Source organism: Oratosquilla oratoria, chromosome 2 (assembly GCF_046742065.1).
Source record: "Oratosquilla oratoria isolate Oo_2021 chromosome 2, ASM4674206v1, whole genome shotgun sequence".
Lineage (NCBI taxonomy): Eukaryota > Metazoa > Arthropoda > Malacostraca > Stomatopoda > Squillidae > Oratosquilla > Oratosquilla oratoria.
In genome coordinates this window covers 65,752,781-65,765,280 of record NC_134778.1, presented here as the reverse complement: position 1 = coordinate 65,765,280, position 12,500 = coordinate 65,752,781, and the positions used below count along the sequence as shown (strand labels likewise).

The following is a 12,500-nucleotide window of genomic DNA, read 5'->3' as shown; positions in this document are numbered from 1 at the left end:
ATTCAATTATGATCAATTTCTTTTCATCTAACTTTCATACTATTTTGTGAGTTTTAGAATTTGTCCTGAATAATTATATTCCTCCATTGCTCGGTTTTTATTTTCAGGATTGAATATTACTTTGGTTTTGCTGTTTTTTTTTTTTTATCAGAATAGGCCTGACCACAGAACAAAAATGCACCAAGTTTGATCACCACACACGAGACACAAAACAGATAAGCTTACAGTGTCCTACTTTCACTCGACTCAGACGACAACACAACATCCCTTCCTTGAGTGACTTGTGGGCCAGTTGCCGGTTACCTAGAGGTCGTGGGTCTCCTGCAAGAGGCAACGCATGGATTGATCTTATCTTTGAATTAAAAATATCTATGAAGAATTCCCCTATTCACCAACAGTAATGTGTTTGTTAGCTTTGGATCTAACGGCTGGGAGTGGCTGCGAGCTGTTCTTCGTCTCATCTTTCGTACAAAACCTGTTAGTTATAGATGATCCCGAAGACCTTTTAGTTTCTTTATTGATAAGGCTCCTGTTGTTGTCATTATGATACTTAAGCCTACTCACCAACGTTTAGGTGTTGGTTTACGAAAAGGACTACACACACACACACACACACACACACACACACACACACACACACACACACACACACACACACACACACACACACACACACACACACACACACACACACACGTACAAATACGGCAGAGATGAACTTTTGAATGCTATATGACGAGCCATCAAACTTGATATATATTTGCACGAGAAAATGGAAAGTCACCTAAAACAGATGTATTCATAAAAAAAGGTAAACAAATGAAAAAGGAAGAAGTGAGCTTTAGCATTCTCGGAAATAGATAACGAGGAGGCAGACAAGAATGCGCATTTGTACTAATTTCTTTGTCAAATGCAGCAATGCACACGACTCGGATTGTGATGGCTGGGGTACGATAATTTCTCCGGAGCGCCTTACAAATCATAAACTATGCTGGCAGAGACAAAGACAGAGATGAAATGCTGGCAGAACTCCGAAAACTTGGAAAAATTGCGAGATTTCTTTATTCATTGCGTTCATTAAAAAAAATCTGAAAAGAGATTGGTTTCGCGAAAAAAAAAAAAAAAAACACTCAAGCGATTGCCAACATGACGCTTTCACGAAATATTGAATGTGGAACCTCGGAGTACGTGCCTCTCAGCGCAGTTCATCATTCGTTTGTCATTCAATTCGTCCTTGAGTCGTTGGTCATATCGCTTGTCCTATTTCTATTTCAATAAAGTTAATAAATTCCAGACACTGGGATTTCGGTCGACACTGTGGGAAAATCGTTGTGTAAAGTCAGGTTTTGCAAGAGTTCCTCTGTAACGTCCTCAAAATCAAATTCTGTTACCCAAAATAAAGACTACAAAGATCAGCATCACCACATCAAAGGAGTCAATCGAGAGAGTCGAAATAATCGAATCATTCAGTGCGTCACTATCGAGCTGAATGGAACAGTTTGACTCAGCGAAAGTAAAAAACCAGTGGGGGCTACCGCGAAAATTAAAACCTGTAAAAGACGTTACAGTAGTGATGTCTTGACTCCTTCCGTGTGCTTCAAGATATCAGATTTACTTGCATATTGTTGGCATTTAAAATCGTATCTTTTTAGTTTTTTGAACACCTATTCATAAAAATCACATTAGAATATTGCTAGTCACAAAAATACACGTAACCAGGGCTGGGCAACCTTTTTAATCGTGGGTGGTAAAATCAGCCAAATCTTTGATACAAAATGTCCTCGCGTGCCAACAGAGTAACATAAATGATGGGCCTCCCTACATACGAGTATGGGGCCCTCCCTTCTCTCCCTTCATCTCCTGCAAGGGCCCCAGTCCGCCACCCAGCTCAGCATGCGGTTATCTACGGTCATACAAAAGAAGTTGGAGATTTATTATTATTATTTTTCAAGGTGAGCTTTGGGTTTCGCGTGCCGGAGAAAGTCATTAGTGCGCCAAGGTTTGAACGCGTCCCGGAGAAAGTTATTAGTGCGCCAGGTTTTGAACGCGTGCCGGAGAAAGTCATTTGTATACCAGGTTTTGAGCGCGCGCCGGAGAAAGTCATTAGTGTGCCAAGTTTGGCACGCGTGCCGAGGGTTACCCACCCCTGTCCTAGACCGCTGATCTACTTGGTGGTCGCCATACTTGTGATAAATGGGTGATGGGCTCATATATATTTCTTAATTGATCTAAAATGCAGATTGAAAATATATATATATTAATAAACCAGTATATTCATTCTTTTGTATTATTCTTGTTTAATAAATTCATTTACATTATTTCTCTTTTAGTTGGATTTTTTTTTATAAAAAAGATATAGGTCACTTTTTTTTGGGAGGGGGCTGGTGATCAGTACTCTAGACTGAATGCGCTCGTGATTATAACACCCCTACGACCCAGAGTCACGAAAGATGATTTATTATTGATGACTAATTTCCGCTCGAAGGAGAATGCCGATCGCGTTCGAATTCTATCACCTCCCCTTTCTCTAGGACAGAAGCGCTGGTTATAAGGACTTTGGAAAAATAATATTCAAATCCGCAACTTCAGAATACTTGGTTCAGACCTCACTCAAACACTCAAGTTCAGAGCTTCAGCGCTCGCCTGAAAAAAATAAGAAGTATCCAATGTTCTGAAATGGATTAGTTGAGGAAACCCCGGATGAGAGTTTCCTCTTCCTCCTCTGGAACATGGCTCCCCTCTGGTCTGACCTTCTTCCAGGAAATCGCTCATCTACACATTTCCAGGCAACCCAAACCATTTCCAGGCTACTTTTTTGCATGTTAAATTTCCAAAATCTCCCCACCCCTCTTTTTTTTTTCGAAAATAAGACTAGACGCGGTTTTTTCCTATCTCTGCTACACTGTACATTTAGCGTGTGTGTATGCGATTCACCATGGTCTTGGATCACGTGTTGGACTCGTAATCGTCAGCTATTTTCCTCCCGGATGAGAGCTCAGAGCTCATATATGATCGATCTATGGCTAATGCTATGACCTTACAAGCACACACATACACAAATCTCCCTGCCCACAAGAGTTGGAGTAACGACTCACAGCGCAGTGATACTGAAATTATTTCAGCCCTGGGCGGGATTCGAATCCGGACCACCGTGGTGGCAGACGGACGGGGACTACCAACTGCGCCACTGAGTATGTGTGTGTGTGCGTGTGTGTGTGTGTGTGTGTGTGTGTGTGTGTGTGTGTGTGTGTGTGTGTGTGAGTGTGAGAACGTGCTTTCATATTTGTTTACATCTGCGTTTGTGATTGTACTAATATATAATGATACATAAATGCATGAACTGATAATCATGTGTTCTTTCATTATCACGATTACTAAAGTAAACAAACATATCAATAGATACATAGACAAATAAGTAGCTTGTAGATAAATAAATACATAAACGAGTAATAAATTAAATACATAAGATATATATATATAAAAATGAATTGAATAAAAAAACAAAAGTTGTCTTACATTGTGTCGCCACGTGAGCGAGCTGGCCCGCGGATTGGCTGCGACGTCGCAGACCATCGTGACGTCATCGCCTTCTCGAATGTTATCAGGATTCGAGTTTGCATCAAAGCTCAGGTTCAGCTGAGGATGATCTGGAAAAAAAGAACGAAAAAAAAATATGATACGGTTTGCATTTCCGGACAGAAGAGGGATATAACTGCGTTGGTTTGAAAGGGTTAATGTAGATGTCGAATTAGGTTCATGGATATATACAAGACGTGCATGGGTGGAAACGGACAGAAACCTCACACACAGACACAGACACACACACACACACACACACACACACACACACACACACACACACACACACACACACACACACACACACACACACACACACACACACACACACACACATAAATGCATAAATACACACGCACACATACACACATGCATATATATATATATATATATATATATATATATATATAGATATATATATATATACATGTATATATATGTATACATATATATATGTATACATATATATATGTATATATATATATATATATGTATTTATATGTATATATATATATGTATATATATATATATATATATATATATATGTGTGTGTGTGTGTGTGTGTGTGTGTGTGTGTGTGTGTGTGTGTGTGTGTGTGTGTGTGTGTGTGTGTGTGTGCGTGCGTGTGTGTATATATATTTTCAATTTTGGATTAATTTTTTTCGCAACTTAAGTCACCAACCCTTCCTATTAGTATAACAATTATTTTTCTTATTTATCTATTCATCTATTTACGTATTCATCTATTTACCAAGCCATGTTTGATGGGGAAAAGAAGAAGTACCACACCGCCATCTGAGAGAAAAGAGACCGCTCTCTGTCTTTTGGCTTTGCAAATGCGAACACAGTGACACCCCCCACCCCCACCCCACCCCCGCCCATCCCGAAGACAGACATCTCTCCCCTATTTCGACTTGTCCGCTCTCGTCTCCTCTTCCCGTCCTCTGGGTCTGTCTGGCTGCTGTCAGGGGCTGTCGCTCATCCGTGTCTGTCTGTCTGTCTGTTTGTATGTGCGTGCGTGTGTGTGCGTGCGTGCGTGTGTGTGTATGTGCGTGTGTGTCCGCGTGTGTGTGACCCTTCGGGTACGGAGGTTGTTCAGTTTGACCTCGATTACGGCGTCAACAAAAATGTTTGACACAGCTCGAGTGCGACATAAGACCCTTAGCATCAGTCAAGAGAGAATCATGATTTTATCAAGTATGTGTGTGTGTTTACGTACAGGTATATATTTACATGTATATATATATATGTATATATATATATATACATATATATATACATATATATATGCATATGTATATGTATATGTGTATGTATATGTGTGTGTATATGTATACGAATATGTATATGTATATGTACATGTTATGTATATATATATATATATATATGTACACGAATATGTATATGTATACGAATATGTATATGTATACGAATATGTATATATGTATATGCATACGAATATGTATATATGTATATGTATACGAATATGTATATATATATATATTATATATATATATATATATGTGTGTGTGTGTGTGTGTGTATGTATATGTACATGTATATGTGCATGTTGGAGAATGGACAGCCATTCACATGTACATGTACATATGTAATGCATAAATATTTGGAATAGCTTAGAAGGCAATTTGTCCCAAGCTGGAACCACACATGATTTCAAATCTGAGTGCGATGATTAGATGAAAAATATATTGCCTATGTTGGAACCTTAACATAATCTTAAATCTAGGTATGACACTTGGAGTGTAAGGGACGGGGTCCCGCTTGCATTGCTCACTTCCTGTTTACAACAATTAGGCGGGTAAGCGCGCGCGCACACACACACACACACACACACACACACACACACACACACACACACACACACACACACACACACACACACACACACACACACACACACACACACACACACACACACGCACACACACACACACGCACACACACACACCACACACACACACACACACACACACACACACACACACACACACACACACACACACACACACACACACACACACACACACACACACACACACACACATACACACACACACACACACACACACACACACACACACACACACGCACATACACACACACACACACACACACACACACACACACACACACACACACACACACACACACACACACACACACACACACGCACACACACACACACACACACACACACATATTGAAGTATTTGTATGTCAGTTCCTTGAATGATTGAAATATTTCTTTAGATATTGGTTCATGAAACAGTGAAAAACGAGATGCCAGGACATAGGGAAGTGACGAGCGGAGTCCCACAAGGGCCGGTTCTGGCACCTGTAATGTTCCTGATGCACCTTAATGACACGATGGAGGGTATGGTCAGCTACAGGGACATGTCTGAAGATGGAGCAAAGATCATGAGAAGAGTAGACGAGGAAGACTGGGCATTGTTACAACAGAAAGTAAAATATACATATATGCATGGGTTCTAACGTGGAAAATTCAATGATGCCAAAATTGATAAAGAATGGGTAAAGGCTCAGGGAAATCATCAATTATTTGCTCAACGGGAATGGTTCGCACACAAAACAATGTAGGAGAAAGACTGGGGAGTGTTGTTTTACTGACACCTTGTCATCTGGCAGAAATATTAGCAAAATATTGGGTGAAGGATACAGAAATTTGGCTTTTCGCCACATGGACGAGATGATGCAAAATTCCTAGAATATTTGATACGCCCTTGACAAGAATATGCGGCAGAGGTGCGGTGTGATGTACACATAAAGGGAAGAATATAAACAAGATTGTGAGAATACAAAAATCAACGAGCACATTGGGTTCCAGCCCTGCAGATAAAATGTACAGAGAAGTTGAAAGCAGTGGAGAAAAGTTGGTGGAACCAAAGCTAAAACGAATTAAAATTGAGATATGATAGTTGCAAAATAGACTGCCTGTTTATTCCTCGCTATAACGGATTTTTATTCGTTATAGCGAGGCTATAAAGGATCTTCGGATATAACGACAGACCCCCCACTGTCCCCATGTCGTCCCTTATATCGAGGGTTTACTGTAATTTCTAATCCTACTAATTTGTAATACCGGACAAACTTCGGGATACAACGGATCTGTCCGGTATTTCCATCGGGTATAACGGATCCTCGGTTATAACGGATCTTCGGATATAACGACAGACCCCTGATGTCCCCATATCGTACATTATATCGAGGGTTTACTGTATAAGAGACTCCAAGAGACCATAAGGCCTACACTAGGCAGTGCCATGTCCCTTACCACCTTTCATCTTTGTTCATAAGGTAATCTAATCTTCTTTTAAAACAGACAATTATTTCAGCGCTCACTACTACATTGTCACTAATTCTATTCCATTCGTTAACCACTCTGTTGGTAAACCAGTTTTAGCCTATTTCCTTCTTAAGTAAATTTGTCCAATCTAAATCCATTACTACGAGTCCTGCCCTACTGTCTTAGCATGACGACTTTGGCGGCATCACCCTTGTTTAAGCCCTTAGCCCATTTGAACACCTCTATTAGATCACCCCGCTCTCTTCGCCTTTCCAGAGAGTGTAAGAGTGTACAGATTGCAACCATGAGGTTGATTACTTCAGATTGTTTTCCACACACCTTTCACGTCAAATATTAAACCCCCTAATCTCGTTCACTGTGTTCTTTGAGATCAAAACGAGGCTCTAAGATAGGGTACTATGGTCCACGAGGTTGATTGCTTCAGCGTGCCTTCCACACACCTTTGACGTCAAATATTAAAGCCCCTAATCTCCTTCACTGTGTTCTGCGAGATCAAAACGAGGCTCTAATAGAAGGTACTGTGGTCTTCAATCTTCTGAGAACCATAAATTGTTTACATTTCTTGGCCTTAAATTTATTCTCCGAATTCCAATGCCCCCTTACCTTCTTCATAAGTGAAATTCGGAGGTATATGTATTCCAGCTCATCATTGGATTTAGGGAATCTGGAACAAGTTCTTCGCCTAGATCAGTGGTTCCCATTTTTTTTCTCCAAACTGGCATCCCCTTGGCCCCCAGGTGGTTTGCTAACGCCACCTTGGCTCCCAGGTGGATTCCTAATAACCCCATTCCTTTAATGTTTATGACATATATTTTGTCGTCCAGATTTTGTAGAAAAAAAAAAGTTGTTTATCAGTTTCTTCTGGTGCCATCCTGTTGTCCCCTTTCCTCCCCCTTATGCCTCACCGCGCCCCCCCCCCCTTCCGGATCTTTCCGCAGTTCCGGTATTGGTCACTCGGGGAGATGATGGTCTCAATCTACTGTCCCGTTCTGATGACTAAAATTACTACTTATTCTTTCTACCTTGTATTTATTCTTTTTACCTTTACAATAAAAATGAGTTAGTCAATCAATAGATAAAAAAGTAAAGAAATAGATAAAGAAATAGGTAAATAAATACATGAATAAACAAATGAATGAAATCGTAAATGAAAGAATAGATGCATAAGTACATAGATAAAATAATAAATACAGTAAGTACATAAATCAATAGATAAACAAATACATATATAGATAAAATAAGATAAATGTATCGATAAATAGTAGTTGATGAATGAATAGATAAATACTTTAATCAATTGATAAGTAAATAAATAACATATATTCAATCAACAAACAAATGAATAAATCAAATAAACAAACAAATAAAAACAAAGAAAAAATTTGCTTCAAACATTTTTGTCACTTCTCTTTCTTTCATTATCTATCTTCTCTTAATGACGGTGTTTTGTAAGAGTTTTTAGTTTATGAACTTGCGTGACTTAACACAAAGAAGAGTTGTGGCAACGGAACCTCCGTTGCATGAAGTTGTAAAGAAACTGGAAAGAAAGTGCTGGAAGAAAGAAAACATTGGAGGCATTTGCTCAGTTTGCATAATCGTGAGAATGGTTACAATTCAAAGTAAACTAAAAACCTCAACAGGAAGAACGAGAGAACCCAAATTATATGGTCTAAGGGAGGAAAGATGTAAAGAAGTAGAGGCTATTATCAAACGGCATACATATACCAATGGCTTTTTCCTTCTTACAAGTGAGGAAGCCAAATTCAAAAGCGTAAAAACCACTCCCACCCATTCCATCCCCTACATGCTCCACTCCCATTCACCCTTCTCCCTCCTTCTTATCTTGGCTTCTCCTGGATGACGTGTCATCCCTGCATCTCGCCCACTGCTCTGGGTTAGAAGCAATGTCGTAAGACACTGCACATCCACAGCAAGGCCGCTTCATTAAATCGGCCATCCCCATCTCCGTTCCCTAGTGCAGAAAAAGAGAAGACGGGGGGAAATCCCTTCGGGCTGCGTCAAATTATTTTTCACACATACTCCCTCACCCACCAACTCCTTTCCATGCATCACAGCATCATCCATACAGAACCATTCTCCATTCACTCCTATTTTCTGTCTTCTCCCGTCCTTCCTCAACAGACATTCCCCTCTTCCCCAAAGCCCCTTTCACCCCATCCATCCATCTCATCCTAGGTCGCCTCCTCATGCTCACTCTTTCCACCTTTGCCTTTCACACCTCTTTTACTAATCGTTCTTCAAATGATAAATTGTCAAATGAAGAAATAGTAGGGGAGAGTGGGGCAACTTGAACATAGGGGAACATTGAATCATTGGATTTTTCAGGAATAGTTTGTCTCCCAACCAACAGATGTCTCTTGTGTACAACTCTCTTCAGAATCCTTACCCAGGCACCAGTTGAGTGGCAGCCTTCATTGAGGAAGTACGTGCTGGTGGGCCTTTCTTTGAAATTTGACCTACTTTGTAAATCTGTTGAGGTAAGTACCAAACCTTCTAACACTCTCCACATAACTGATAATTATGATCAAATTATTCAAATGAGTCATGTGATAAGTGAAGTTAATTAAGGAATGCTAAACAAATTTGAATACAACTTTCCCATTCTTTGAAACATATGTTTTTGTAATGGCTAGAAATGGGGCACTTTGAACCGTTAAATTAGGGGCACATTTGATGCTGCTTACGTTATGAGTCATTCATACCAAGGAGAGTAATAGCTTTTATTTCTTATACTTACCTTCTACATCAAATATGCAATGTAGGATTACAATAAAAAATCTACATATTTCTTATACATCAAAAGAGGGACACGTGTGCATTCTGAATGATAAAATAAAATATTTGGATTTCTAGGCACTGTATTCTATTTTGCCTTCATTAGTAAAGTTTAAAGACATGGTTCAACCTACCCCTTAGCATGGTTTAATGTACCCCACCTATAAAAACAAGATACATTAAACTTTCCTGTTGTCAAATTTGTGTAATAGGATGAAGATAAATATGGCATGGAAGAAACATAAGTTCAGCCGAAAGATAGTTGCCTATGGCCAGAAATGTCTAAAACCTGTTCAAGTTGCTCCCCTACCTCAAATGTAATAGAAAAGGATTTTAAGATAATATGTGGTGATTAAAGATATGTAGGAAGGAAAAGAAATACAATTGGTTGATTATAAATTATTGGGAGATTGAGCCCTTTCAGTGTTTTGTGTGTGTGATTGATGTAATGTGTATCCATTTACATGCTAAGGATATTTATTTTTAGAGAGAGGGTTTATATCTGTGTTCACTAATATAAAACATAGAATACATATATGCCATACATATACATTACTATATATATATATATATATATATATATATATATACATATATATATATATATATATATATATATATATACAAGCCGCGGGCTTTGCCCTCTCCGGCTTCACCGGGGGCTTGGCTGCGCAAACAGCGGCCTACGGCCGCAGCTTTCCGCGCTCTAATCCCTCGTTTTCCCCTTCGGCCTCGGCCTCGGGGCGGAACCCCAACACGGTATCCCCAGCACGAAGAAGAACGCGAAGAAGAACGCGAGAAAGAAGAGCGCGAATAAGAACGCGAGGAAGAAGAACGCAAATAAGAACGCGAAGAAGAACGCGAAGAACACGAAGTAGAATGCGAAGAAGAACGCGAAGAAGAACGCGAAGAAGAAGAACGCAAAGAAGAACGCGAAGAAGAAGAACGCGAAGAAGAACGCGAAGAAGAACGCGAAGAAGAATGCGAAGAAGAACGCAAAGAAAAACGCGAAGAAGAACGCGAGGAAGAAGAAGAAGAAGAAGGAGAAGAAGAACGCGAAGAAGAGAACGCGAAGAAGAAGAACGCGAAGAAGAAGAAGAACGCTAAGAAGAAGAAGAAGAATAACGCTAAGAAGAAGAAGAAGAAGAAGAAGAAGAGGAACGCGAAGAAAAAGAAGAAGAAGAATAACGCTAAGAAGAATAAGAAGAAGTAGAACAAGAAGAAGAACGCGAAGAAGAAGAAGAACGCTAAGAAGAAGAAGAAGAATAACGCTAAGAAGAAGAAGAAGAAGAAGAAGAAGAGGAACGCGAAGAAAAAGAAGAAGAAAAAGAAGAAGAAGAAGAAGAAGAAGAAGAAGAAGAAGAAGAAGAAGAAGAAGAAGAAGAAGAAGAAGAAGAAAAAGAAAAAGAAGAAGAAGAAGAAGAAGAAGAAGAAGAAGAAGAAGAAGAATACCACCTGACCCCGACTTACCCAAGCGCTTTTTCAAGAATATTTTTAGGACAAAGTGTTACCGTTATACCACCATTCCCCGACTTCCACAGCGTTTTTTAGAAGAATATTTTTATTTAGACTTAGATATATATATGAGATTGCAAGAATATCTATACTCGCAAAGGTTGGTAGGGTTGCATTGGAAGATTGGTATGCTTGTATAGCCATAATAATCAGAGTACCTTTTACTTTCTTTTGTAAGCTAGTCAAATACATGTCGCCATCATCATATTCAAACAAAAAAAAAACACCCATTTTACGAATGCTATCATCAGTTACGTCATGTTATTTGGTATAAAAACATGTAGATATTTTGTGATATATTGCAGATGTCGTTGGGCAATAATGGCGCATCATGACAGCCAAGGGTGATGAAAAGGGGAGCGTAAGATTCTCTGTTGGAAGCGTATAATATAAAGCCTTCGCTCACAATACGCAGCATAAATCACTTACGAATATATGAGTACTTACATATCACGTGGAGGGTGATGTTGTGGTAGAGAGGCGACGGGGAAGTCGGATGGTCAGCCCTGCACTCGAGTCGTTCGCCGTCGTGCCTTGGAGCGGCCATCAACCTCAAAGTGCTCCTCGACAGCACCTCTTCCTCTACGTACTGTCAACAAAAAGAATAATGAAAAGAAAAAACCAAAGAGGACAAATGTTTGCAGGAAAAGTAATGGCAACCTCATGGAGGGGGTGGGGGTAAAAAGAAAGAGAAAAGGGACTGTCATTTAGATGTGGTCGTTCCATCTATCTATTTTTCCTTTTGCGGTTGCATTCGGCAACGCTATGACTCGGCTGCTCTCCTGCTGGTCGCCTCCTCCATTGTGTGGCACAAGTACATTGTCGTGTTTGGACGGCTGGATACGGGTAATGTATGCACAGTAAATATGGGTCTGTGTGTGTGTGTGTGTGTGTGTGTGTGTGTGTGTGTGTGTGTGTGTGTGTGTGTGTGTGTGTGTGTGTGCGTGCGTGTGTGTGTACGCCTTTATTGCAACCTTTACCTCAGGATATTCAATTATGGACAACAAAAAGTATCCACTAAATAAATGTAGATTAAAGGAGAGAGGGAGAGAGCGGGAGAGGGAGAGGTAGAGAGAGAGGGGGAGAAAGGAGAGGGGGAGAGAGGGAGAGGAGAGGAGAGAAGAGAGAGAGACAGATAGATAGATAAAGAGAGAGAGAGAGAGAGAGAGAGAGAGAGAGAGAGAGAGAGAGAGAGAGAGAGAGAGAGAGAGAGAGAGAGAGAGAGAGTGGGAGAGAGAAAGAGTGGGAGAGAGAGAGAGTGGGAG

At 40.0% G+C, this 12,500-nt stretch overlaps 1 protein-coding gene across 1 annotated transcript in view; it reads right to left on the bottom strand.

Annotated features, from left to right (window-relative positions):
* LOC143036161 (uncharacterized) overlaps positions 1–12,500 on the bottom strand; it is a 61,633-nt gene that overhangs the window by 22,307 nt on the left and 26,826 nt on the right. The window contains exons 4-5 of the mRNA XM_076203412.1: positions 11,683–11,824; positions 3,517–3,647 (exon numbers count right to left, since the gene is read on the bottom strand). Coding sequence (XP_076059527.1) covers positions 3,517–3,647; positions 11,683–11,824 — 273 coding nt within the window. The remainder of the gene's footprint in view (positions 1–3,516; positions 3,648–11,682; positions 11,825–12,500) is intronic.